This window comes from Loxodonta africana, chromosome 21, assembly GCF_030014295.1.
Source record: "Loxodonta africana isolate mLoxAfr1 chromosome 21, mLoxAfr1.hap2, whole genome shotgun sequence".
In the NCBI taxonomy this organism is placed as follows: domain Eukaryota; kingdom Metazoa; phylum Chordata; class Mammalia; order Proboscidea; family Elephantidae; genus Loxodonta; species Loxodonta africana.
This window is the reverse complement of record NC_087362.1, coordinates 516,016-540,033: the sequence shown is the minus strand read 5'-3', so window position 1 is coordinate 540,033 and position 24,018 is coordinate 516,016. Positions and strand designations below refer to the sequence as shown.

The following is a 24,018-nucleotide window of genomic DNA, read 5'->3' as shown; positions in this document are numbered from 1 at the left end:
CGCCACCAGGGTTTATAACCCTCCCTAAAATCCACACCCAGCCATTCATACCCCAAGCAGTGATTTCTCTTCCTTTTTAGTCAGTCCTCATTTGCTGTCCCAGAAATATAGCCAAAACTATTCTATGAAGGCAGGAAAACAAGGCAGCATCTCAGATCCCAGTTCCGTTCTGCCCTGGCTGCCCAGCCTGATGGTTGGATAGGTTTGAGGGTGGGCTGGCTGGTTTGTCAGGGCTCCTTGGCCCCTCTCTGAGAGCCCAATCTCCATTTTCAAAGGAGGGTCCAGGAAGGACTAACGCACGTGCCCTGGACTGCTTTCAGTGGGTGCAGCTCAGAGCCCAGGAGGCCCTCCAAGCAGCTCAGAAAAGCTGGAACTCTGACCGTGAAGAAACAGGGTCAAACGTACAGCAGCATCTACACTTTGTTTTGTCAGAATTCCTGCACTTCACTTGAAGGTATTTGGTATCTTTGGAAATTACTAATTCAAACAACCATTACTCCTCTCTCCCTCTTCCTCTCTTTCATGCACTCACGGGTGGTGAGCGCGCACGCGCGCGCGCGCGCACACACACGCGCACGCGCACACACACACACACACACACAACCGTCCCCTGCTTCTACAGCCACTTCCTGCTATTGTGTGAGGCCTGCCTGGAACGGGGAAATCGGAAGCCTGCCAGCTCAGAATCGAGATTAGCACACAAGCAGCCTCTGGGCAGGGATCACAAAGGGAGGGGAATCCAGGGATCTGGGGGCCTCTTGCTTAGCCCTTCCTGATGCTTCCTTCTGGTGGTTGCTTTGGCCACTCCGGACATTCTATTTCTGCCTGTGAATTAGGATATTTATAGTGGTAACAAATCGTTCCCTGGTCTCAACTTCAGTTCCATCTTCCTGCCATCACAGCCTCTTGCTAACGGTAATATTTCACTTCTTTCCCTCTCACTGAGCTCCCGAAGTTTAATAATTCAAAATCCAAAAGCAAAACTCATGATCGAAATCTTAAAAACTTAGCTATTAGCAAGGAAAACAAAGTGGCCTCTGGGAGTGCCTTCCCACAGTGTCTCTGGACCATGTGGTGCCACGCTTACCTCAGTGCTCTCTTCATCGCTGGGCACACTGTCGGTAGTTTCGCTTTCTGTTCACAGAGAGAAAAACACAAGGCATCATTCCTGCCACTTACGCTGTTTCGAGGCTCAGGCAGTGTTTTAAAAAAATATATCAGTACTTCTTTTCTCAAAAGAGAAATGGATAACTCAACTAACCATCCCCCTCCCCTTCGTAAGGTCAAACACAAAAACTTCTGATTGTGAGATGCTGGAGTTTTAATTCTGTAATGCCGGTCCTTTGGAGAAAGCTGGTTTTAGAGGTGTTACGGTTGTTAGTTACTGTCCAGTGGATTCCAACAGACGATGACTCGACATGTACAGAGTAGAACTGCTCCATAGGGTTTTCCAGGCTCTGACCTTTCAGAAACAGATTGCCAGGCCTGTCTTCTGAGGTGCCTCTGGGTGGGTTCGAACAGCCAACCTTTAGGCTAGCAGTCGAGCGTTTAACCATTTATGCCAGCCAGGGACTGCTTCAGCAGTGAGGGGTGGCTTTATATTCCACGGCCAGGCTAAGCTGATTTCCCAACGCAGGGGCACTGGTTCCCGTGGCGCCAATCTGCTTTCTGCTCCCCACGCCCTCTGCTTATGCCTGATGGCACCTCAGCACCTTTCCCTCACTGCTGCTCTGTCCACAACGCCCCACGCTGGTCCTCTCTCCCAGTTCATGTCAATTACTTCATTTAAATCCCAACTTAAAGTCAACAGTATCCAGAAACTCTCTCGATCTCACCGTCCTGCTCAGGTGCCTCCTCTCCCTGCAGTACCTGTATCTTGGGTTTGCAGAGCCGTATCTTCCACCTGGCTTACGGTGGTGGATAGATTCTAGGGTGGCCCCACAACCCTCATTTCCAGGTCTTCACTCTCCTGTGTGATTCCCTCTCTTGGGAGTGGTGGGACCCACGAGTTGCTTCTAACCAACAGAATATGGCGTATGTGTGATTACATGTACACGATTAGGTTACACAGGATGGCACCTGTTTTGTGAGGAGACGCTATCCCTTGCGGGCTTTGAGGGGGTGAGAGACCATGTTGGGAAGGCTGACACGGTAATGAACTAAAGGCACCTTCCAGGCAACAGCCAGCAAAAACTGAGGCCCTTGATTCTACAACGTGCAATGGACTGAATCCTGCCACCAAACACATGAGCCTGGAATTAGGCCTCAGATGGAAGGGCGGCCCTGGCAATACCTTGACTGCAGCTTTGTGAGTCCCCTGTAGCAGAGGGCCCAGCTAAGCCAGGCCTGCACTCCTGACACAGAACCAGGGGGGATGACAAAGGATGTTGTTGTGGGGCAGCTCTACTCTGTCCTATGGGGTCGCTGTGAGTTGGAATCGGCTCGACGGCAGTGGGTTTGGTAGTTTGGGGTTGTCATTCTTAGGTGCCATCGAGTCAATTCCAACTCAAAGCAAACGCATGTGACAGAGTAGAGCGGCCCCATAGGGTTTTCTAGGCTATAATTTTTATGGGAGCAGATCACCATGTCTTTCTGCCACGGAGGGATGGCACAGATACATCATTTTCAGCCACTAAGTTTGTGGTGACAGTGTTTCACAGCCAGTCAGTGACTCAGCTTCCATCAGTTGTGAGACACTCAGCCTCAGTGAGCTGCAGCCCCCTGTAAAATGGGGCTGGTGATACCTTCCTAAGAGGACTATTTGATGCATAAATGAAAGGGTGTAGTGCTCACATCCAGCACAGGGCACGCACACAGCAGACAATAAATAAATGTTAGTTAGACACCCAAGAAATGTTGCCACACAAAACATATTAAAATACACATTCCTACGTCCCTTACAAGGAGCTCTGGTGGTGCAAAGATTAAGTGCTCGGCTCCTCATCAAAAGGTCAGTGGTTTGAGCCCACCCAGCCTAGAAAACCCTATGGGGCCGCTCCACTCTGTCGCGTGTTTGCTTTGAGTTGGAATTGACTTGATGGCACCAAAGAATGACAGACAACCCAAAACTACCAAACCCACTGCTGTCAAGTCGATTCCCACTCACAGCGACCCCATACAACAGAGCAGAACTGCCCCACAACAATGTCCTTTCTATCCTAAGCTCATCAGCGCTTTCAATATTAGATAGTACAACAGGCTGGATGAAGAGAGTCAAATCAAGAGAGAGTGATTACGTGTCACCTGTACATGTAATGGAGTGGCGCAGTGGTTCAGAGCTCGGCTGCTAACGAAAAGGTCGGCAATTTGAACCCACCACCTGCTTCTTGAAAACCCTGTGGGGCAGTTCTACTCTGTCCTATAGGGTTGCTATCAGCTGGAATCAAATTGGCGGCAATGGATTTTGTTTTTTTATTTTGGGGGGAAATGTAATAATTTTTTTTAAAGTAAAAACATTTTAATTTTTTTTGAAGTACAAAAAACGAATGGTGCGCAGTTTTTCAGTGTTGACAAGGCCATCGAAAAATGATGAACAAAGGGGAGCATTTCAGAAACAAGTACACCCTTAAACCTTTTGCTGTCAAGTCGATTCAGACTCACGGCGACCCTATAGATCAGAGTAGAATGGCCCCATAGTGTTTCCAAGTAGCAGCTGGTGGATTCAAACCGCTGATCTTTTGGTTTGCAGCCATAGTACAGCCACTGTGCTACCAGGGCTCCAAAGAGATCACTTAATCTGGGTCATTCATTGTACAGACGAGGCCTAACGAGATACCTTATAAGGCTGTTTATGATGTGCTGTGAGCCTGGGACGCATGGGCTGCTGCGCATGCAAGTCTTATTCAGCCCTGGGAGGGTCCTCAGTGGCAGATACCACAATCCCCCCACTGTGCAGGGGAGCTCCGACACTCTGGTGCCTTCTACCCTGGCCCCACTGAGGGACTGGCCTTCAGGTTCACATCTTGCTGGTGGCAGAGCTGGGACAGACGTCTCTCAGCCCAGGCGGAGCCCTCCCTACCACACAGAACATCAGCCACAGACCGGGCTCTGCATAAATTAAAGGCTAAAGAAAAAGCCAACAAGCTATGCCACAGGCTCATTTCTTAAACAAAGAAAAAGAATGGTGACTACATGGTCCCACCCCAGAGCCATCCTGCACCTTTCTCGATCACTGCCTCCAGTGGTTTCACAGCCAAAGGCTGACCATGAGTAATTAGAGAACAGGCCTCTACACTCCCAGGGCCTGAGCTCACGTTTCCCAAAAGCATCTCCAGCTGGGAGCAGCAAATGCCCAAAGAAGGCTTCAGCCTCGGCTGACAGCGCAGCCATCGAGACAAGCTGACAACACTAAGCACAAGAAAGGTTTACACACAAAAACAAATTAAAAGCAGCAAAAAAGAACATTCTCCTCTTCACACTAGCCCTCACACTAGCTCAGTATCCTGAAGAGGCAGGAATCAGCACTGCCACTCCTATAAAGAAAAATGAGGAACAGAGATGTAGAGAAACTTGCCAAAGTTAGTAACTGAGTCAGCAGAGTGGGGAGAAAACAAAACTGCACTTCAGATCCCAGGGCCTCCGGTGCTGAACGCAGGGCCTCTGCCTCCATAAGGCTCCTGCTCCACCAGCCTCTGACGCAATCTCAAGATCCCCTTTCTATTTTTATGCTTAGCTTTCTTTGTGCTCCAAAGCCAAGGTTTCTCTTCCTTCCATACATGGCCAGGCCCCTTCACTCCTAATTATCCTGCATAAACACCATCATCTTTGTTCCTCTCCTCTTCATATACACAGATGCCACAGGCACGCGCTTGCTGGAGGAAAACACCAGGGTCTAGGCTCCATCGCAGTCCAGGTGGCACTGCACGGAGGGGCTGGAAGTCAGACCTTCAGTAAGATTCCTTGGTAAGACCACAATCAGAACCTTAATTTCCTTTAATACCCACTTTTCAGCTCAAAGAAAGTTTCAGACAATACACATGTTTTGAAGTTATGGTTTAAACTGACATTAATAAATGTTAGCTCAAGAGCATATGTAGTTTTGAAGATTAGCTACTTCTGAACTAAACCAAAAAAGAAAGAAAAGCCAAAAAAAAAAAACAAACAAAAAAACAGTTGTTGTTGAGTTGACCCCGACTCCTGTCGACCTCATGTGTGTCAGAGTAGAACTGTGCTCTGCAGGGCTTTCAGTGGCTGTTTTTTTCAGAAGCAGATCTTCCAACGGGCCTCTGAGTGGATTCGAACCACCAACCTTTTGATTAACAGTTGGGTGCTTAACTGTTTGTGCCTCAGGGCTCCTACTTCTGAACTAGAATCTCAGTGGCCTTGAGTGCCTTCAGCCTAGGAGCAGGAGACGCTCAAAGCTTCCACCTGAGGGCCCAAGACACGTCCGCTGGAGCAAAGCTTCCACCTGAGGGCCCAAGACACGTCCGCTGGAGCAAGAGTGGCTCTCACAGCCACGACCAGATGGCGGGAGGTGTACTCAAGGCCACTGTCCTCCGTTTTCGTAGTTTTACTTCGCCATTGTCACTTTTGTCATAACATATACGGCAAATGAGGTCACCGCAGTGCCTACTTCTGGGTCAGTTACTGCGAAATATCAACATGAGACATTATTTCATTTTCAATCAAGAAATATTTCCGTTTTGATTATTTTGGATGTTTAAAAATGCACTTTGAATACAATAGAATAAAAAATCTGGCGTAGCTTCATCAGCACAGTTTAAATAAGCTGGGAATTTGTAGCTACAGAGTGAGTAAGAAGTCCATAATCCTGAGCAATTCACTTAATCTTTCTGGTCTCAGTTTCCCTGAAAGTAACTGGGGTGAGAGGGAAGGGGCAGATCTGGATTAGAAGACCTCAAAGGTTTCATCTTCCAGTACCCACATCGAGGATCACGATCTCCTTAGGCTCACGCACTGTATCAGCTTCCCTGAGGATACACAGAGCCGCTGGGCAGTGCACATCGAGGATCATGGTCTCCTTAGGTTCACGCACTGTATCAGCTTCCCTGAGGATACACAGAGACGCTGGGCAGTGCACACCGAGGATCACGATCTCCTTAGGCTCACGCACTGTATCAGCTTCCCTGAGGATACACAGAGACGCTGGGCAGTGCACACCGAGGATCGTGGTCTCCTTAGGCTCACGTACTGTATCAGCTGCCCTGAGGATACACAGAGACGCTGGGCAGTGCACACCGAGGATCGTGGTCTCCTTAGGTTCACGACTGTATCAGCTTCCCTGAGGATACACAGAGACGCTGGGCAGTGCACATCGAGGATCGTGGTCTCCTTAGGCTCACGTACTGTATCAGCTTCCCTGAGGATACACAGAGACGCTGGGCAGTGCACACCGAGGATCGTGGTCTCCTTAGGCTCACGCACTGTATCAGCTTCCCTGAGGATACACAGAGGCGCTGGGCAGTGCACATCGAGGATCGTGGTCTCCTTAGGCTCACGTACTGTATCAGCTGCCCTGAGGATACACAGAGACGCTGGGCAGTGCACACCGAGGATCGTGGTCTCCTTAGGCTCACGTACTGTATCAGCTTCCCTGAGGATACACAGAGACGCTGGGCAGTGCACATCGAGGATCGTGGTCTCCTTAGGCTCACGTACTGTATCAGCTTCCCTGAGGATACACAGAGACGCTGGGCAGTGCACACCGAGGATCGTGGTCTCCTTAGGCTCACGTACTGTATCAGCTGCCCTGAGGATACACAGAGACGCTGGGCAGTGCACACCGAGGATCGTGGTCTCCTTAGGTTCACGACTGTATCAGCTTCCCTGAGGATACACAGAGACGCTGGGCAGTGCACATCGAGGATCGTGGTCTCCTTAGGCTCACGTACTGTATCAGCTGCCCTGAGGATACACAGAGACGCTGGGCAGTGCACACCGAGGATCGTGGTCTCCTTAGGCTCACGTACTGTATCAGCTGCCCTGAGGATACACAGAGACGCTGGGCAGTGCACACCGAGGATCGTGGTCTCCTTAGGTTCACGACTGTATCAGCTTCCCTGAGGATACACAGAGACGCTGGGCAGTGCACATCGAGGATCGTGGTCTCCTTAGGCTCACGTACTGTATCAGCTGCCCTGAGGATACACAGAGACGCTGGGCAGTGCACACCGAGGATCGTGGTCTCCTTAGGCTCACGACTGTATCAGCTTCCCTGAGGATACACAGAGCTGCTGGGCAGTGCACATCGATGATCGTGGTCTCCTTAGGCTCACGCACTGTTATCAGCTGCCCTGAGGATACACAGAGGCGCTGGGCAGTGCACATCGAGGATCGTGGTCTCCTTAGGGTCACGCACTGTATCAGCTTCCCTGAGGATACACAGAGCTGCTGGGCAGTGCACATCGAGGATCGTGGTCTCCTTAGGCTCATGCACTGTATCAGGTTCCCTGAGGATACACAGAGATGCTGGGCAGTGCACACTGAGGATCGTGGTCTCCTTAGGCTCACGCACTGTATCAGCTTCCCTGAGGATACACAGAGACGCTGGGCAGTGCACACCGAGGATCGTGGTCTCCTTAGGCTCACGTACTGTATCAGCTGCCCTGAGGATACACAGAGACACTGGGCAGTGCACACCGAGGATCGTGGTCTCCCTTAGGCTCACGTACTGTATCAGCTGCCCTGAGGATACACAGAGCCGCTGGGCAGTGCACACCGAGGATCGTGGTCTCCTTAGGCTCATGCACTGTATCAGGTTCCCTGAGGATACACAGAGGCGCTGGGCAGTGCACATCGAGGATCGTGGTCTCCTTAGGCTCATGCACTGTATCAGGTTCCCTGAGGATACACAGAGCTGCTGGGCAGTGCAAATGATAAACGCACTCTGCTGCTAACCGAGGGTCAGAGGTTCCAGTCTACCCAGAGGAGGCTCATAAGGAAGGCCTGGCAATCACTTCTGAAAAATCAACCATTGAAAACCCTATGGAGTACAGTTCTACTCATAGTTGCCATGAGTCGGAATCGACTCTAAGACAACTAGCTTTTGGTTTTGAGAATACATAGTGTCGAGCCATCTCAGGAACATTATGGGAAGGAAGGCAATAACTTTTGTCTTAAAGCCTTTTTACGCTCTAATATCCTAGTAACATTTTTCAGAAAGATCTGGTTCAAGTTTTAGTAAATAGATGACAAGGATTTCTTTCCATCCAGCATTTCCTCAATTACTTTTACTAAGAGGCTTAATTAAAAGGTTCAGATCAGAGTCCTTTTAATCTTAAAGCAATTCTATCTTTGCCCCACCCAAAAGTGTACAAGCCTGCTGTGGTTTCCATAGGGATCCAAAGGCTTTACTGGCCTTGCTGGTCAGCAGGCGCTCTCCATTCTCTCTGCCATAAGCAGTTCCTCCATGGTATTATACCTTTCTCGCGAACTTATTCCCCAACCCCCTCTCACGTCCCCCAAAAGAAATCCTATTATGGCTTTCTTTCACTAAGCCTTCAAAAACTTTCTAAGAGGCCACCTGACTGTAGCCCTTTAAAAATAAAATGAATGACTGTCTTCTAGAGCTTCCTGAGGGAGTCTCGGGGTGGCCCACACTATTAATGTGCTCAGTGCTAACCGAAATGTTGGTGGATCCAGTCCACCCAGAGTCACCTTGGAAGACAGGCCTGGCAATCGATTTCCAAAAGATCACAGCCACTGAAACCCTATGAGCACAGTTCTACTCTGACACACACGAGGTCACCATGAGTTAGAACGGACTCCATGCAACTCGTTATTTATTTAAAGAGCTTCCCAAGGGTGGGCTTTGGGGGATGCTGCCCCAGCACCAAAGTTTACAAAATCATACTAGAATTCCATGCTGTCTTAAAACATCCAACGTAAGGACTTCCATTCAAAGAAACTGCTTTTCTTGTTTCTCATCATAATATTTAAAACAAAGAAGAGAAGACAGACTTGCAAGCTGAATGTGGTTTTAAGATACTACCGGAATAATATTTAGTGATCAGTAGGGGAAAAAACAGCAAAGGACAGCTCCCAAATACCAGTTTTCTGAGCAGGGAGGTAAGTGGGGGTGGTTAGAGGAGGCCGCAGTTCTTCAGAGTCACACAAGGGAACCCTGTCATGAAAAACAGGCAAACAGACTATTCGGTTTGGGAATATAAAGTAAGAAAGGTGAATACAACCAGAAAACTGTCTTTCCTAGCAGCATGCTAAAAAATTACTATTATGGACTGAATTGTGCCCTCCCAAAATATGTGCTGTAAATCCTAACCTCTATGCCTGTGGTTATAATCCCATTTGGGAATGGGTTTTGTTTGTTATGTTAATGAGGCAAGATCAGTGCAGGGTATATCCTAAATCAATCTCTTTTGAGATATAAAGAGATTAAACAAGCAAGCAAGAAAACAAATGGGGGGCGGGGGGCATTGATGCCAACCCACACGGAGACCTCCAAGGAACCAGGAAGCAGAAGCTGAAGAGACAAGGACCTTCCTCCAGAGATGACAGAGAGAAAGCCTTCTCCTGAATTTAGACAGCCTCCTAAACTCTGAGAGAATAAATTTCTGTCTGTTAAAGCCATCCACTTGTGGTATTTCTGTTAAAGCAATACTAGATTGCTAACACACTGACTGAAGGACTTAAACTAGCCATGGTCCGTAACAGATAAAGTTTTTGTTTGTAAGCTCTAGAAAAGCAGTGTTAATGACATTTTGGCTTCATCCAATACACCTCTCTCCAGAACCCAGACAATGAAAACAACTGAAAGAACTAGAGGGTGAGCTGACAAGCCAGGTTCCAACAAAACCTTCTGCCTCCTGCCATCCTGGAACTAAAATCCTTCTCTTCAAATCCGTGCAAACGCCCTGAAAGGGGTAAGGAGATTTTCATTTCTCTCAACATGGAGCAGCTATTCTCGGGATTCTTCTACTAAAGCAAAACGCCACGGCTGGCAGGACAGCAAGAAGAGGTCCTTCAAAAATCTCCAAGAAGACAGAAAATCCTACAACAGACAAACAGAAAAGTCTATTCTAAAGCCCCAAGCCTTAAAAAAAAAAAAGTGCATGGGGTCTAATAATGCCTGGTACAGCATGATGTGCAAGAGTCACGGATTTTTAGCCATAGTTGTGTAAACACAGACAAAGCGGCTTAGTGTTTCAAGCTGCAGTTTTCTCAACTGTAAAATGAAGGCAGAAATATTCTGTCTCCTTTGGTGAATCCTTGTGAAAATCAAATGAGACCACATGCAAGCAAGTGCTGTGAGTGGCCAAGCCTGGTGCAGTCTCCCGGGCAGCATGACAGCCGGGGGCTGAAGAAGAGGGTCTATCTGTGCTACCAGCTGCTTGTCCTTCAACACACTGCTTTGGCTTGGAGTCCTCAGTTTTAAAGAGTGGGTAATATTGGTGCCCACGCTGAAAGGGTTATTCTCACGAGAATTAAACAAGTCAATTGCTATCAAGCACTTAGCACAGTTCCCAGGGTACAAGAAGCATGCAACGAATTGTAGCTATTCCTGGGGGCTGGCAAAGGACCTGGCACACGTAGGAGTTCAAAATACGGTTGATGAATACGTACGCACTGACAAGCCCATTCTGTTTGACAGATTATAAGCTACTTGTAGCCGAGGTCTGTTCTCATTTTCCTAGGATAAAGGAAAGTTGGGGTTCAGGAAATATTACGTTAGTTTAGTGGCTGCTAATTCACAAACAACTGGCCACTTGAGTCAATCAAATTCTAACGCTGACTTTATACCAGTCAGGGAGGTGTCGCCCTAACTGGGTAACACTCCACCTGGCAGCATAAAAAGGACCCTGGGAAGAATCCCTGAACCAGTCACCAGAGCCAACTCTACCAGTTGCTGTCAAGTCGATTCCCACTTATGGGGAACTGTGCTCCATAGGGTTGTCTTTTTTTTTAAAAAAAAAAAGGTATTTTATTATGTTCTCAGTGAAAATTTACACAGCAAATTGGTTCCCATTTAACAATTACTATACAAATTGGTGACACTGGTTATATTTTTCACAATGTGTCAACATTCTAATTAATTCTAGATGTTTCGTTTCCAGTGATGTGGTTTTCCTGTCCCCTTACCCTTTCATCTTTGCTTTAGAGTAACTGTTAACCATTGGTCTTACGTCTCATACAGATGATTTTTTAAAGGTATGCAGTACTCACTGGTAATTTTCTGTATTTTATGAGCTGATCAGTTATTTAGCTAAAAGGTGACTTTGAGGTAGTTGCAGTTCAAGGTTTATGGTTCAGGGCAACAGTTTCAGGTAGTCCTCTAGTCTCAACCAGTCCAGTACATCTGGGCTTTTAAAGATTTTAAGTTCTATTTCACATTTCCCCCCCTTCTCTCTCCATCTACTGTGGCCCTGATCATAATGGTTGTGAGTAGTAGCTGGACAGCAACTAGTTCTTCTGATCTCCAGGCAGATGAGACTGTGGGTTCATGTAGACTTTAGTCCTACAGGCTAGTTTCTCCTCTTAGTCTTTGGTTTCCTTCCTTTTCTTTTGCTCCAGATGAGAAGAGGCCAACAGCTGGTTCTTAGATGGCCTCTCATAAGCTTTTAAAAACCCAGACACTACTTACCAAGCTAGGATGCAGAAAATAAACTTTATGAATTATGCCAGTTGACTGAGTTGTCCCAAGAGACTACGGTCCTAAGGCTTCAAACCCAGGCTAATCCCATGAGGTGTTTGGTATAACCAATCTAAGGAGTATCAGTTATAATATATGTATTATATATGTACATGTGCATGCATATATGCACGCACACACACGTGTCTATACACACGTTTAGTTATATGTATCACACACACACATACACACACATATATCCATAGGGTTTGCGATGGCTGAGTCTCTGGAAGTAGATCATCTGATTTTTTCTCCAAAGTGCCTGTGCGTAGGCTTGAACTTCCAGCCTTCAGTTAGCAGCTTGATAGCATTAACCGCTGCACCACCAGGGACTCCTGACAGTAATCACCCATGATAGGGCCTCTGCTTTTTTTTTATTTTTAATATTTGAAAGCAATAACATGACTTAGAATTTATATTTCCTAATTATGAAAGAAGAGCCCTGCTGGCACGGTGATTAAGAGCTTGGCTGCTAACCAAAAGGTCGGCAGTTCAAATCTCCCACCAGCTCCTTGGAAACCCTACAGGGCAGCTCTATTCTGTCCTATAGGGTCACTATGAGTCAGAATCGACTCAATGGCACACAACAATGGCAATTATGCAAGAGTCCTCAAAATTAAGTGGAGATCATCAGGAAGTGAGTGTGAGATGATGTGACATTGATGGGAAAAATGAGCCATCACTTTATTCTGTAAGGATGGAAGAAACAACAGAATCTGTTTCTAATGCTTTCACAGTATCTAGACCAATTCTGGAAACTATACGGCTATTCCCTGGGGAAAAAGAAATGAGCTCAGACACCTGGCCTCCTGAGAAGCTGTGCTACACAGAAAGGAGAAAATACATGGAAGTGGCACGTAGACTTGATGGAACAGGCTAGATCCAGCAATGAGCTTCGAGTCTGAAGACTGGGTTCAAGTCCTGGCCCAAACACTTATTGACTGTGTGGATTTGGGCAAATCACTTCACTTCTAAAACTAAAGGCACTGGAAGGATGACCTCTAAGCCCCTATCCAGCTTGGACAAATGCCATTAAAAACACCCTGCAGGATTTCTGAATACTTGCAGTGAAAATAAAGTAGACTCTAACTGCTTCCCCAAAAGAAATCTTAATATTTGTTAGTCATGCACAGAAGTGCTATGTGATCGAGTAAAGAAATGCTGTAACCATATTTTTTAACTGGGAACAAAAGAGTGCAACAAGATATTGGTCCAGGAAATTAAAGCAAGAATAATTCCATCAAGAATAACCCCTAAGACAGAGGAGAGATTCCTTGCTGTGTGGTGAAGCCACTGGCTCTAGACTAAAGGAGCAGCCTTGCTCGTTCCTGGCTCAGTTCAGAGATCTCCTTCTGCTGGCTTACCTGCGTAGGAAGACACAGGGGATATCTGCAGAGGGTAGAGCTCGCTCATGCTGACTGGCTGCTCATCACTTTCAGTGGTCACCTCTACGACTTGGCAAATGTCCGGCGGGTTGGTGACAATCTCTTGATCCTCAATGTTGCCGCCCAGGTGAGACTGTCCTACAACTTCAAAGAAAAGAGAGTCATCATGCACCGAGGTCTCCTGACTTTACAATTAAAGCACACGCTCTCTAGAAGGAAAGTCTTCCCCAAAAGAGCCTGCCACCTCCCAGGAAGATGAAGAACAAGCCTTGGCTGCTGGCTGATGTCTCCAGAGAAGCAGTCCGCCAATAATCTGGCTATCCTGGGCTGTTTCCTGCATGCCTGCCAACAGTGCTTACAGGTGGCCTCACCCGTCCATCTCAGCAGAGTCGCAAACTCAAGTTGTTCATGGCCAAGGCTACACGACCAGAGGCTAAATTCAGATATAACCCCCTGGGCCAGAAATGACAGTCCTTAGAGCCTGACCCATTTCTATTCTCCACCCTTGCTTTGAGGTAGGCTGCTGTGCTATTTTCCGGACCCCGTGGTCCAGAAAGACAGGACTGAATCTTAATAAGGAGGCCGACCCACCCAAATCCACCTCTTGGTTTCATGTGTAGTTGCAGGGTGCTCTGTTCATACTCCCAGCCCTCCTCCTGCTCTGCAGGCAACATGATAGCTGGGGGAAATATGAAAACAATATAACACAGTTTCCCAATTCTAACAAACATCAGTAGCATCAATTTCCCAGTAATGAAATGGATTCTGACAGCCCTGGCTGTGAACGCTGGCATGATTATTTCTTATTTTTTTAATTTTTATTGTGAGATCATTGTAGACTAACACGCACTTGTAAGAAAAGTCCAGAGAGGTCCTAAGTATCCACTGCAGTCTTCTCCAACGGTCACATTTACGAACCTATGTAGCACAGTATCACAGTCAGGACACCGACATGGCCACGGTCCACTCGTCTTGTTCACACTTCCTTAGTTTTAATTGTACTCATTTGTGTACGTGTGTGTATTTAGTTCTATGCAATTTTATCGTACGTGTAGGTTCAGGTATCCACCACTACAGTCAAATACTGAGCAGTTCCATCACCACGAGTATCTCTTTGGTTACTCTTTTGTAACCACACCCAGCTCCTTCCAGCCTCCCTTTCCCCTACCACCTCCTTGTTCCTATTTGCTCCTAACCCCTGGCAACCACCAATCTATACTCTCCGTTTCTGTAATTCCTATCGTTTCAAGGTTACTTAAACACACTCATATAGTAACCTTTGGGAGCTGGCTTTTCTCACTGAGCATAACTCCCTGGAGGCCCATCCAAGTCGCTGTGTCAACAGTTGCCCCTTTTTATTGCTGAGTAGTGTTCCAGGGTACGAGAGGACCAGTCTATTTAACCACTCACTGACTGAAGGACATCCGAGTTGCTTCCAGCTTTTGGCTGTTACGAATAAAGCTGCTATAAACATTACTGTACACATTTTTGTCTGAACGAAAGTTTCTATTTCTCTGGGATAAACGCCCAAGAACACGATCACTGGGTGATAGGTAACTGCACGTTTAGTTTGACAAGAAACGGCTCAACAGTTTCCCAGAACAGCTGTACTGTTTTACACTCCACCAGCAATGTATGAGTGGTCAGCTTCCCCTCATCCTCACCAGCATCTGGAGTAGTCACTCTTTTATTTTAGCTGTTCTAACAGCTGGGTAGTGATGTCTCACTGTGACTTTAACTTGATGTCCCTAATGCCCTGCCCTAATTTTAAACAGAACAGACATTACACTGCTGTTGGAAATTGACTGGATGAAATAGCCCTGAAAACTGATTCCAATAAATACTTGGGGAGATCATAAAAAGGCACTAATGACGTTTTCCCAAGGTCCTCACAGTACTTTACCACCATAATCAACACCTTACATCTGTGTAAGTGCTTTTCACATTTCAACCCATAAGACTGACAGGGAAAGCATCAATCTGCTGTTACAGATGAAGAAACTTAGCACAGAGAGGTACAGTAAATGCCCAAAGTCACACAGCCTGGATTATGTGCTCTCTCTCTGACATCTTCTCCCCCATGTGTACCATGTTCAGGCTAGGCAGGAAGGGGTCAAATTCCAACCTCCTTGAAAAGTTAGCCATCACAGACAGGTAGATAAAGGGGTTCTGTTTTAACTGCTTTCTAGATGTTGACGAGCCTAGGTGGAGCAAAGAGTTTGTGACAGGCTGCTAATCCAAAGGTTGGCGGTTCAAACCCACCCACTGGCCCCACGGAATAAAAGGCCTGGCAAACTGCTTCCATAAAGATCACAGCCAGGAAAACCCTACGTGGCAGTTCTGCTCTATCGCGGACTTGCCACGAGTCAGGGGCTGACTCCGCAGCAGCTAAGAACGAGGAGGGGTCGTCTGGCTTCTGCTCAGGGGAGGTGTTCGAGGGCAATGGTAGTTCACAGCTTCTCTAATGAAGACGGCAAAGGGGCACAGGAGGCTGGGGAGGGGGATTTGGGGATGTGGCGAGAGTCCACAAAGCCACAGCTCACAGAGCAGAAGGGAACTGTATGCTGTTTAGGTTTCCCTGGAGGAGATCCTGGAGGAGATGAGGTTAACGAAAAGGAAAGCAGGCTGTGTATGGCGGGCGGTCTGATTTCATCCACGGGAGCGTCCCACGCGAGTACGAGAGCATCGGTTCACGCGGCTCGCCGGACACGGAGTGCCGACATGGCCTCTCTCAAGGTTCTTCTGCCTCTTCTCCCAAGTAAATAGAACAGCTGGAAAATGAGAACTGACTCCTAGGTCAATCTTGCTCTAAGAAGCAGCTGACGCACGGAGACAGAAACTAAAGAGTATGTGTGTTGGCGGGGGCGGGGGTGTAACCAGCGATAGGCAATTAAGGTCTTATAATCAATTTCATGTAAATCAATGCTCTTTAATTTCCAACACTCCAAAACTCACTTCTCTTTGGAACTATAATCCTTTTTTTTAAAATATAAAACTATTTATTGACCACTGTTCACCAGTATTTACAATAAACAAAGTACAATTGGATTAACATTCTCATTACTACACAGCTGTTTTTCTTGGCTTCAGCTGAACCAGTAACCCACGTACTGAGAAGACTGAACCTACACGTAAAGAATAGGTTGAGGTAAAGATAAACACGCAGGTCAGCAGGTTAGATTATGAAGTTTGTTCACCCATTTATGCCAGCACGTCCTCAACTGCAGCACCTCTAACCATCTCAGCAGGCTGTCACCACCAAGGTCTTAGGTGACCCACGAATCCCGACCTTTTAGTCGACACAGCACAGGGATTTCAACTCTCCCTCAAGGAACGGCTCTCCAGAAGGAACAACTGCCCGTTTAACTACACCTTGCTTGGCTAACTAAAACATACTAGTATTTGTCTAGTTTTCTCATCTGAGCAGGGAGGTTTTTAGCAGTGATAAGATTTTCCTCTCAGGGAATTTTGCAAATAAACGGTTTTGTTTATATGACTATAAAGATATGGATTTTTGATATGGATGTTTTAAATTGTCCAATTAATTACGGGATCACTTACTTGATTTGAAAGCTATGCTTTCAAAACTTTTTTCAGTTTAACTTGAGGTGGTCTATTTCTTGAGTTGCTCAGAATGATAGCATCCCTGAAACAACCTGCTTACCCGTGGCTCTGAAACACCGTTTTGTTTAGAATTCTTTGCTTTTGGTGAATGTAAATAAAATAAAATAAAATTTATATATGTATTTATGTATACACACATGCAAATAACAAAGAATCAAAAAACCCAGAATGGTCCTTAGGAATACATATGGGTTAAACACAAGTTCTGGTTCAGTACCGGCTATGTAAATTTTTCCAGTATTTAGAAAAGCTCTTCTCTAACGCAGAGGAAATAATATACCATAGTATCCAATGTTCTTTTCTGATAAATGAAGAAACTACAGAAAGTTTTTATTTATTTGTTCAAAGTAACCAGTGCTATTGATGCAACCAAAAAACAACAAAAAAACCCACAACTCCCCCAATAGTACTTCAAAACAAACACATTAAACTTGATTTCCATTAGAATATAGTTATTCTTCACACTAATAAATCAAAAAACCAAGATCCAGACTTTATGTACATATAAAGATATATCAAAAAGCAACACAATTACTGAGCTTCATCTCCTGGACAAGAATGCCAAGTTAGCCTCTCTTCATAAAAGGCAATTACAATTTGAGGGCACTTCACGTTTGCCTCTTTTGCCAGCACCAAGTCAGCCTCATCTGAGTCTTTCCACTTCATGAGAAACAGTAATTCTCCACTGGTGTCCATGGCGTCAATTATTCGTTCAGGATCAAGACCTCTGGCAAAGCCTCTTGGTGTGACAGCAGCGTCTCTTTTCTTCTTTGATTTGCTGTCATCAGGTTCATTGTCATATAAAGATTTTCTTTTGGAACCATGTTTTTCTTTAACCGCTTTTTGAGAATTAAGAAATGCTTCAATTAATTCCAGACAAACTAAATTTTCTTCAGGTTCCCAAGTATTGTCAGCATCGGTAAACCCCTTCCACTTCAGCAAATACTGCACCTTCCCGGTCACTACATGTCGGTCCAGCACTTTTTCTACCACAAATTCTTCAAGTTCTGCCTTTTCGACTTTTTTACTCTTCCCATTCTGTTTCTTTCCCATTTTTTGCGTTCGAAGCGTGGCGCCTGGTGGTCCCCAGAGGGAAGGGAGAGAGAAGGAGGGGCTGTACTGTAATTCTTAATAGAAAGACAGTAAGGTAGTTTGAGTATAAACAATGGCAGCAGCTCAAGCGTCTTCCCATTATATCCCTTTGTTCTGACCAGGAATTCTCTCTCTCACTGCTTTCCCCATAATGCCCAACTCAGTTATTCAGCCAACACATGCTTTGCACAAGACACTGTTACCAAGTACTACAAGGCTATACTGTCGCTGTGTGACGTCAAGTCAATTCCTACTCACAGCGACCTTGTAGGACAGAGTAGAACTGCCCCACAGGCTTTCCAAGGAGTCCTGGTGGCACGGTGGTTAAGAGCTCAGCTGCTAACCAAAAGGTTGGCAGTTCGAATCTACCAGTCGCTCCTTGGAAGCCCTATGGGGCAGTTCTACTCTGTCCTATAGGGTCACTATGAGTTGGAATTGACTACATGGCAATGGGTTTGGGTTTTTTGTTGTTGTTGTTGTTAATCTTTATGGAAGCAGCCTGCCACATTTTTCTCCCTCAGAGCCACTGGTAGGTTTCAACCACTGACCTTTCAGTTAGCAACCAAGCACTTAACTACTGTGTCACCAGGGCTCCTTAGGAGGGTACAGAAAGATCGATCAGTCAAGGGCTCTGTTTGTAATGAGTCTAGTAGGGTTACAGGCCAGCATGCATAAATCTAGAGAATACAAGGCAACAGTGAAAATCAAAAAAACAAAAAAAGAGGGGTGGATGGCAAGAAATCACATGTTGAGAGCCAAGGAAGGGGACAGCTGCTTCCAGGTAGAGGGCTCTGAGCTCCAAGGAGGCAGGAGCATGGAAGATGGGGCCTGAGCAGCAGGCAGGGCCGACAAGGTCCTGTCTTCTGAAGCCCTTGCTGACCTCTCTCTCCTCTGAGTACCCCTCACTCATCGTACCAATTGCTCAGCAAAAACAATAATGTGACACCACCTTGCGACATTTCTGCCTTGTTTGCTGGGTAACTGTATCCTTAATTAACTTTTATCTGTCTATGTCATATTTCCTCAACCAAGTGATGGCTCCTGGAACAGCTGAGAACCTGTCTGAGAACTTTTGTATCCAGCCATAGCACATGCTCATGGCTCCTCCAGAGAGCAGTTCAGGGGCCCGCTGCTAAATGAGTGGACAGATGAAGGGGCTGAGGCTCCCTGGCTGGTCCAGGCTTCTCCCTTGGGAGCTGAAAACATAGAATCTTGCAAAAGTTCATGATGACTTACAAATATAAAAAGCAAAAAACCAAACCCATTGCCATTGAGTCTATTCTGACTCATAGTGACCCTATAGGACAGAGTAGAACCGCCCCATAGGGTTTTCAAGGAGCAGCTGGTGAAATGAAACTGTCGACCTTTTAGTTAGCAGCCGTAGCTCTTAACCACTATGCCACCAGAGCTCCCTTGCAAATGTAGGAGGTGACAGGTCATGTTTTCTAGAGAAGTTTAAGACCTAGGCTCTTTTGAACCTAAGTGAAGTCTTAAAGACATGGCCATCATAGTGGTTGCTAGGGGCTGAGGTGGGGGAAGAGACTGACAGCAAAGGCCATGAGCAAACATCCTGGGTCTTTACAGGGTGGTGGTTATGTAACTCCAACCCCAGGATGGAAAAGTAGGTTGTTTTCAGGGCCACACTCTGGGTGCCCAGTTAACTGCATTATCTCTAAGGTCAAATTATCTCCAGAAGAGGGTGCAGCTTTATGCCTCAGTAAAAACCTCCCACTTCTCTCCATCTGAACATCTTTGAGCACATTTGAGAAACTATCCCCAACTCTCAAGTCACAAACCCAAGAGAGATGCAGGGAAATCCCAACATCTGAGATGTGACCTAGGTGTACTTTACGCACCATCAATCTTTGTCGCCTTCATGCCAGGTGAGCTGATTTCCCCAAACAACTCTGCCCTGGATGGCAAAACAGACAGTATCTGCCATTGGACAAACCATTAGCTATCTACTGTAAGGTCAGACGCAACACCCCACTGGATGTTAAGGAGTGTCCTGATTGTGATTAGTAACAGTAACAAACCTAGGATTTCCCGAGCACTTACCTTTGCCAGATTCTATACTACGTGCTTTGCCAGCATGATTCCAAAATCCTACCACGTCACAAATAGCCAAAAGGTAGAAACAACCAAAGTGTCCACCAACAGATGAATGGATAAACGAAATGTGGTATACACATACAGTGGAATACTATTCAGCCTTAAAGAGAAATGAGGTCCTGATACATGCTACAACATGGATGGACCCTGAACACATTATGCTGGTTTAACTAAGTCAGTCACAAGATGGCACATATTTTATGATCTCACTTATATGAAACAGGCAAATACAGAGAGACCAAAGTTTATTAGTGGTTACCAGGAGGGAGAGCTCTGGAAAAAAGAGAGTCTTAGCTTAGGGGAACTGAGTTTCTGTTAATGGTGGTGAAGAATCTGGAAACAGACAGTGGCAATGGCTGCACAGCACGATGAACGTTATACCCAGTGTCACTGAACTGTATATGTAAAAAAATATTGAATTGGCAAATATTTGGTTATATATATTTTTTACCACAATAAAATAGTAATAGTAACTGGATGAGGAAGGAACAATTATCACGCCCATTTTAGAAAGGGAAAACAGAGTCCCGGACAGCTAAATAACTCATTCACGTCAGGCAGCTAGGAAGTGGCAGAACCAGGACTCAAATTCAGCCTCACCTGACCCTAGAGCTCAACTCTTAAGTGCTTTTCAACAGAAAGAGTTAAGGAACTTCAAACTCACCTACTCTGCTTTTTAAGCCCCTGGTAGGTTAAAAACTTTCAAATCTCACCTTAATGAGACTCTTGGCTCCTAACCAATAGTGAAATTTGTTTTCAACGGTTATATGTTGGGTGCCAAGGAAATTCTCAAATGGTTGGAGGAGCTAAGAAATCCACTAAGCTTCCCCAGCTTACTAAGTTAAGGCCAGTGCTTCAGGGAAAGAGTTACCCACAGGAATGCTGAGAATTACAACAACATTATTTGTGGCTGGTTACTGAGGAGGCAGTTTAATTCCTAAAAGGTAATCCTTACTTTATTAACAATTGTTGACTTACAGGAGGGCTCAACTAGAGAAAGCAGCTTGCCCGTTATGCCCCAGAGAAACCTCTTCAGAGCAGATACAATTTGAAATGAAAAAGCCCTTAGAGGTGACTTGGCCCTATCATTTTACAGTTGAAAAAACCGAAACCCAGAGAGGTCAGGTAAATTGCCAAGGTCATCCAGACAGCTGCAGAGTCAAGAGTAAAACTTATCAGCAAAGCGTATAAAATTAAGCCATCAGCATGGTACAATGGAGAGAAAGCTCTTTTTGACCCTGTCTGGGAAGTTGAGTATTTGAGACTGTGGATACCAGCTCTGAGGGTACAGCCCAGATGGAGGCTAATTTTGTTTCCCAAACATATTTTAATATGATTTTGATTATGTAATAATCGTATTATCTCACCACCTCTAATCACAGAGTGATTTATTGACACATCTCATTTGATCCTTGCAACAACCCTAACAGGAAGCAGTAACTTCAGAAAGGAGTTCTGTCCTTGTGCGGTCAGACTGGCCCCGGCTGTAGCCCATAACCAGCCCAACAGGTTGGTCTGAGTTGCAGGGTGCAGAAGGAATGTGGCTGGTGTGGTGTGAACTCTGCACCTCCACTCGGAAACCGCATCACAGGCTGTTAATACTATACGAAGGTGGGCAAATGATGGGTCCCAACAAAAATCAGCACTCAGTCAGTACGGCTCAGGGTCAACGGTCTGGGAGCGGAAACCTGGATAAGCCTTCTTGGATTGGCAGCTTACGCTTACTGATTTAGCTGCCAAATGTCCATTTCTTGCTGTGCTGTGCCAACAGAACCTTAGTGGCCACTCCACGGTAACAACACACACCACTAACTTTGCTTTCTCTGCACAGAATCACGGGAGGTCCAAATGCTCAGAAGAATTCAGATTCGAAATCAGGTATGAAAGGTGGGCAGAGGACTGATCACACCGGACACGAGGAAGACCTACTATTTATCCTGGGGGCAATGGGAGGGTGGTGACATGGTTTGATTGTCATGTTTTAAAAATCATTTTGTGTGGAGAATACTTGGAGAGGCGGGAGGATGGAAGCAGGACTCAGGCAGGAGTGAAGGTGAGTGGTGTGGGAAATAGAAAAAAGAGGATGGATGTGAGAAAGATGGCAAAAGAAAACAGGTGGATCTGACAGTTAATTATAAATGGGGTCGGGATGGCAACGGAGAGGGGGAGAAGAACAAAAACAAGCATAGCCTCATAAAACACAGGTTTCTTGGGTAAATAAAAATGTCTTACGGTTGAGAAACCACTGCCAAGCTCCACTGGTTAGCACACAGTGACTACGAAGCAGGCCCACAAGACTCACCTTGGTGGCCACTCACCACTGTGGAAGAGCAAGGTACGCTATCAGTTCTATGGCTATACTGTGAGATCTTGTTGTACATCTCATATGGAGCTCCATGTCGTAAAAATTTCCTAGGGGTTCTGACATAATTGCCTCTGATATCTAGGAGTTCTGATGACTCTGGCCTCCCAGGAGAAAGCACGGGGCAGAGGTGACAACCGACAGAACATGGAAGGTCTTCACCCCCCACCCTCTTCAGTGGGGGTGCCCTCTATCTAAAGAGCCACCTCAAAGCTAATTTTTAAATTCTAGATGGAATTTCACATCTTAAGCACCAGGAATACTGGGGACAAGGATAGGGAAGAAAAGAGATAGGGAAAGATGAAGACAGTTCTGCAGCCCGGCCCTCTCCAGTATCACCCCTTGGCCATCCTTGAAACCACAGTGAATTCGAGTGCCAGAGGCTGCCAACCTGAACTATAACCATGAGCCCTTACGGGGATCTGAAAGGAAATCTCTTCTCTTGCTTCTTCGGTCCTCCCTAGTCCTTCCAAGCTTGGCTAAAAAAATCTACTCACAGTTCACTTCAGATAAAGTTAAGTCAAATTTAAAAGCAAGTACCAAAAAAAGAATATAACGTGCATTTTGGGCAGCCAAAATTAAGACAAAATCCAAAATACATTATTTCTTAATTGCTATATGTCTAGTCACTAAGGATTTTTTTCTTTAATTCAGAGTAATGAAAAGCCTCCATTGTTCCACAGCAATCTTTGGTTTATTGAAGGGTGGGGTTACCTTTTATCAAGAAACACAATGGGGTTATAAAGCGCTGCCTAGGCACGTCAAACAGAACGTCCGCACCTGCAAACTTTTCACGCTGGCCTGGAGATCATTTCAGCACAGTTCAGCAAAAGCACTGCTAACCTGGGCAACATGCCAGCTGGGTGTTGTCTGAACAATTCAACATGTAGCTGGCTTCTTCTGTTTCCTAAAAACAGAAGTCACCACAAAAAGAAAAAAAAATCCAATGCCAAAGAAAAATAATTTTTTTTCTCCCTCTCCTTAAAAGGAAAGCAGAGATAGGTCTTCTGGGTGCTAAACACTGTGCATTTAACCATACCAGAGAGATGGAACATTAGGAGACGTGACATCTCAAGTGTGAGACCCTTCCTTGGTGTGCGCAGGCAGCTGAATCTGAAGGTTCACTCGGCTCTTAGGGAGAAGAAGCCCGACAAGGACCCAGCCCTCCGACAACTGATGCTGTTGATCACAGAGTGTAGGTAAAGCTCTGTGAAAGGTTTACTAACCTGTGTTATTGCTATTATCATCAATGATCACAAATTAGCCATTTCTTTAAAATATTGCACCTGTCCACTTCATAAATAATTATATACCTTCATAAGGGTGATGGACGAGTTAAAAAGAGAAATTTAAACTCGTTTTGCTCCTGTTTATTACTAATTCCTTATTAAGACCAGGAAGAGAATCATTCAATCCATTAGATGGTTCCCTGAACAACCCTGGTGTTTTTCTCTGCCCTAGAAGAGGGCAAAGAAAACTCATTAAATAAGTACCAGCTCCAGGCAGAAGACAGTACAAAAGGCAAAGAACAATTAATTGGGTAGAGGATTTTCATACTCAAGACTGAAAGACTCTTTTTTTCTTTTTTTTTGAAATAAAGAAAACTCTGGTACAATTGAGGCTCTTGTTCAGCATTTGTCTGGGCTGCATTTACCTCACAAATGGCAGGGGGCTCCGATAACCAATAAACTCACCCAAAGTAAGCTGAATCTTAAAATATCCCTGAATTTTTGGCAAACTTCTTCATTTTTTTAAAAAGCCTCAATGGGCATATACTTTGCAAGGGTCGCCTCGCGAGAAAGGCAGGATAAAGGAAGAGCCGGAAGAATAGGGAGGGC

At 45.7% G+C, this 24,018-nt stretch overlaps 1 protein-coding gene across 16 annotated transcripts in view; it reads right to left on the bottom strand.

The window, feature by feature from the left end:
* Positions 1 to 24,018, bottom strand: part of IRF2 (interferon regulatory factor 2) — a 143,633-nt gene that overhangs the window by 12,001 nt on the left and 107,614 nt on the right. For 10 of the 16 annotated variants that reach the window (XM_064273536.1, XM_064273529.1, XM_064273531.1 and 7 more), the window contains 2 exons: positions 12,970 to 13,134; positions 7,010 to 7,800 (listed from right to left, as the gene is read on the bottom strand). In XM_064273536.1, the coding sequence (XP_064129606.1) occupies positions 7,232 to 7,800; positions 12,970 to 13,134 (734 nt within the window). In that variant the 3' untranslated portion in view covers positions 7,010 to 7,231. The other 6 variants (XR_010318783.1, XR_010318784.1, XR_010318785.1 and 3 more) reach the window with 2 other exon arrangements.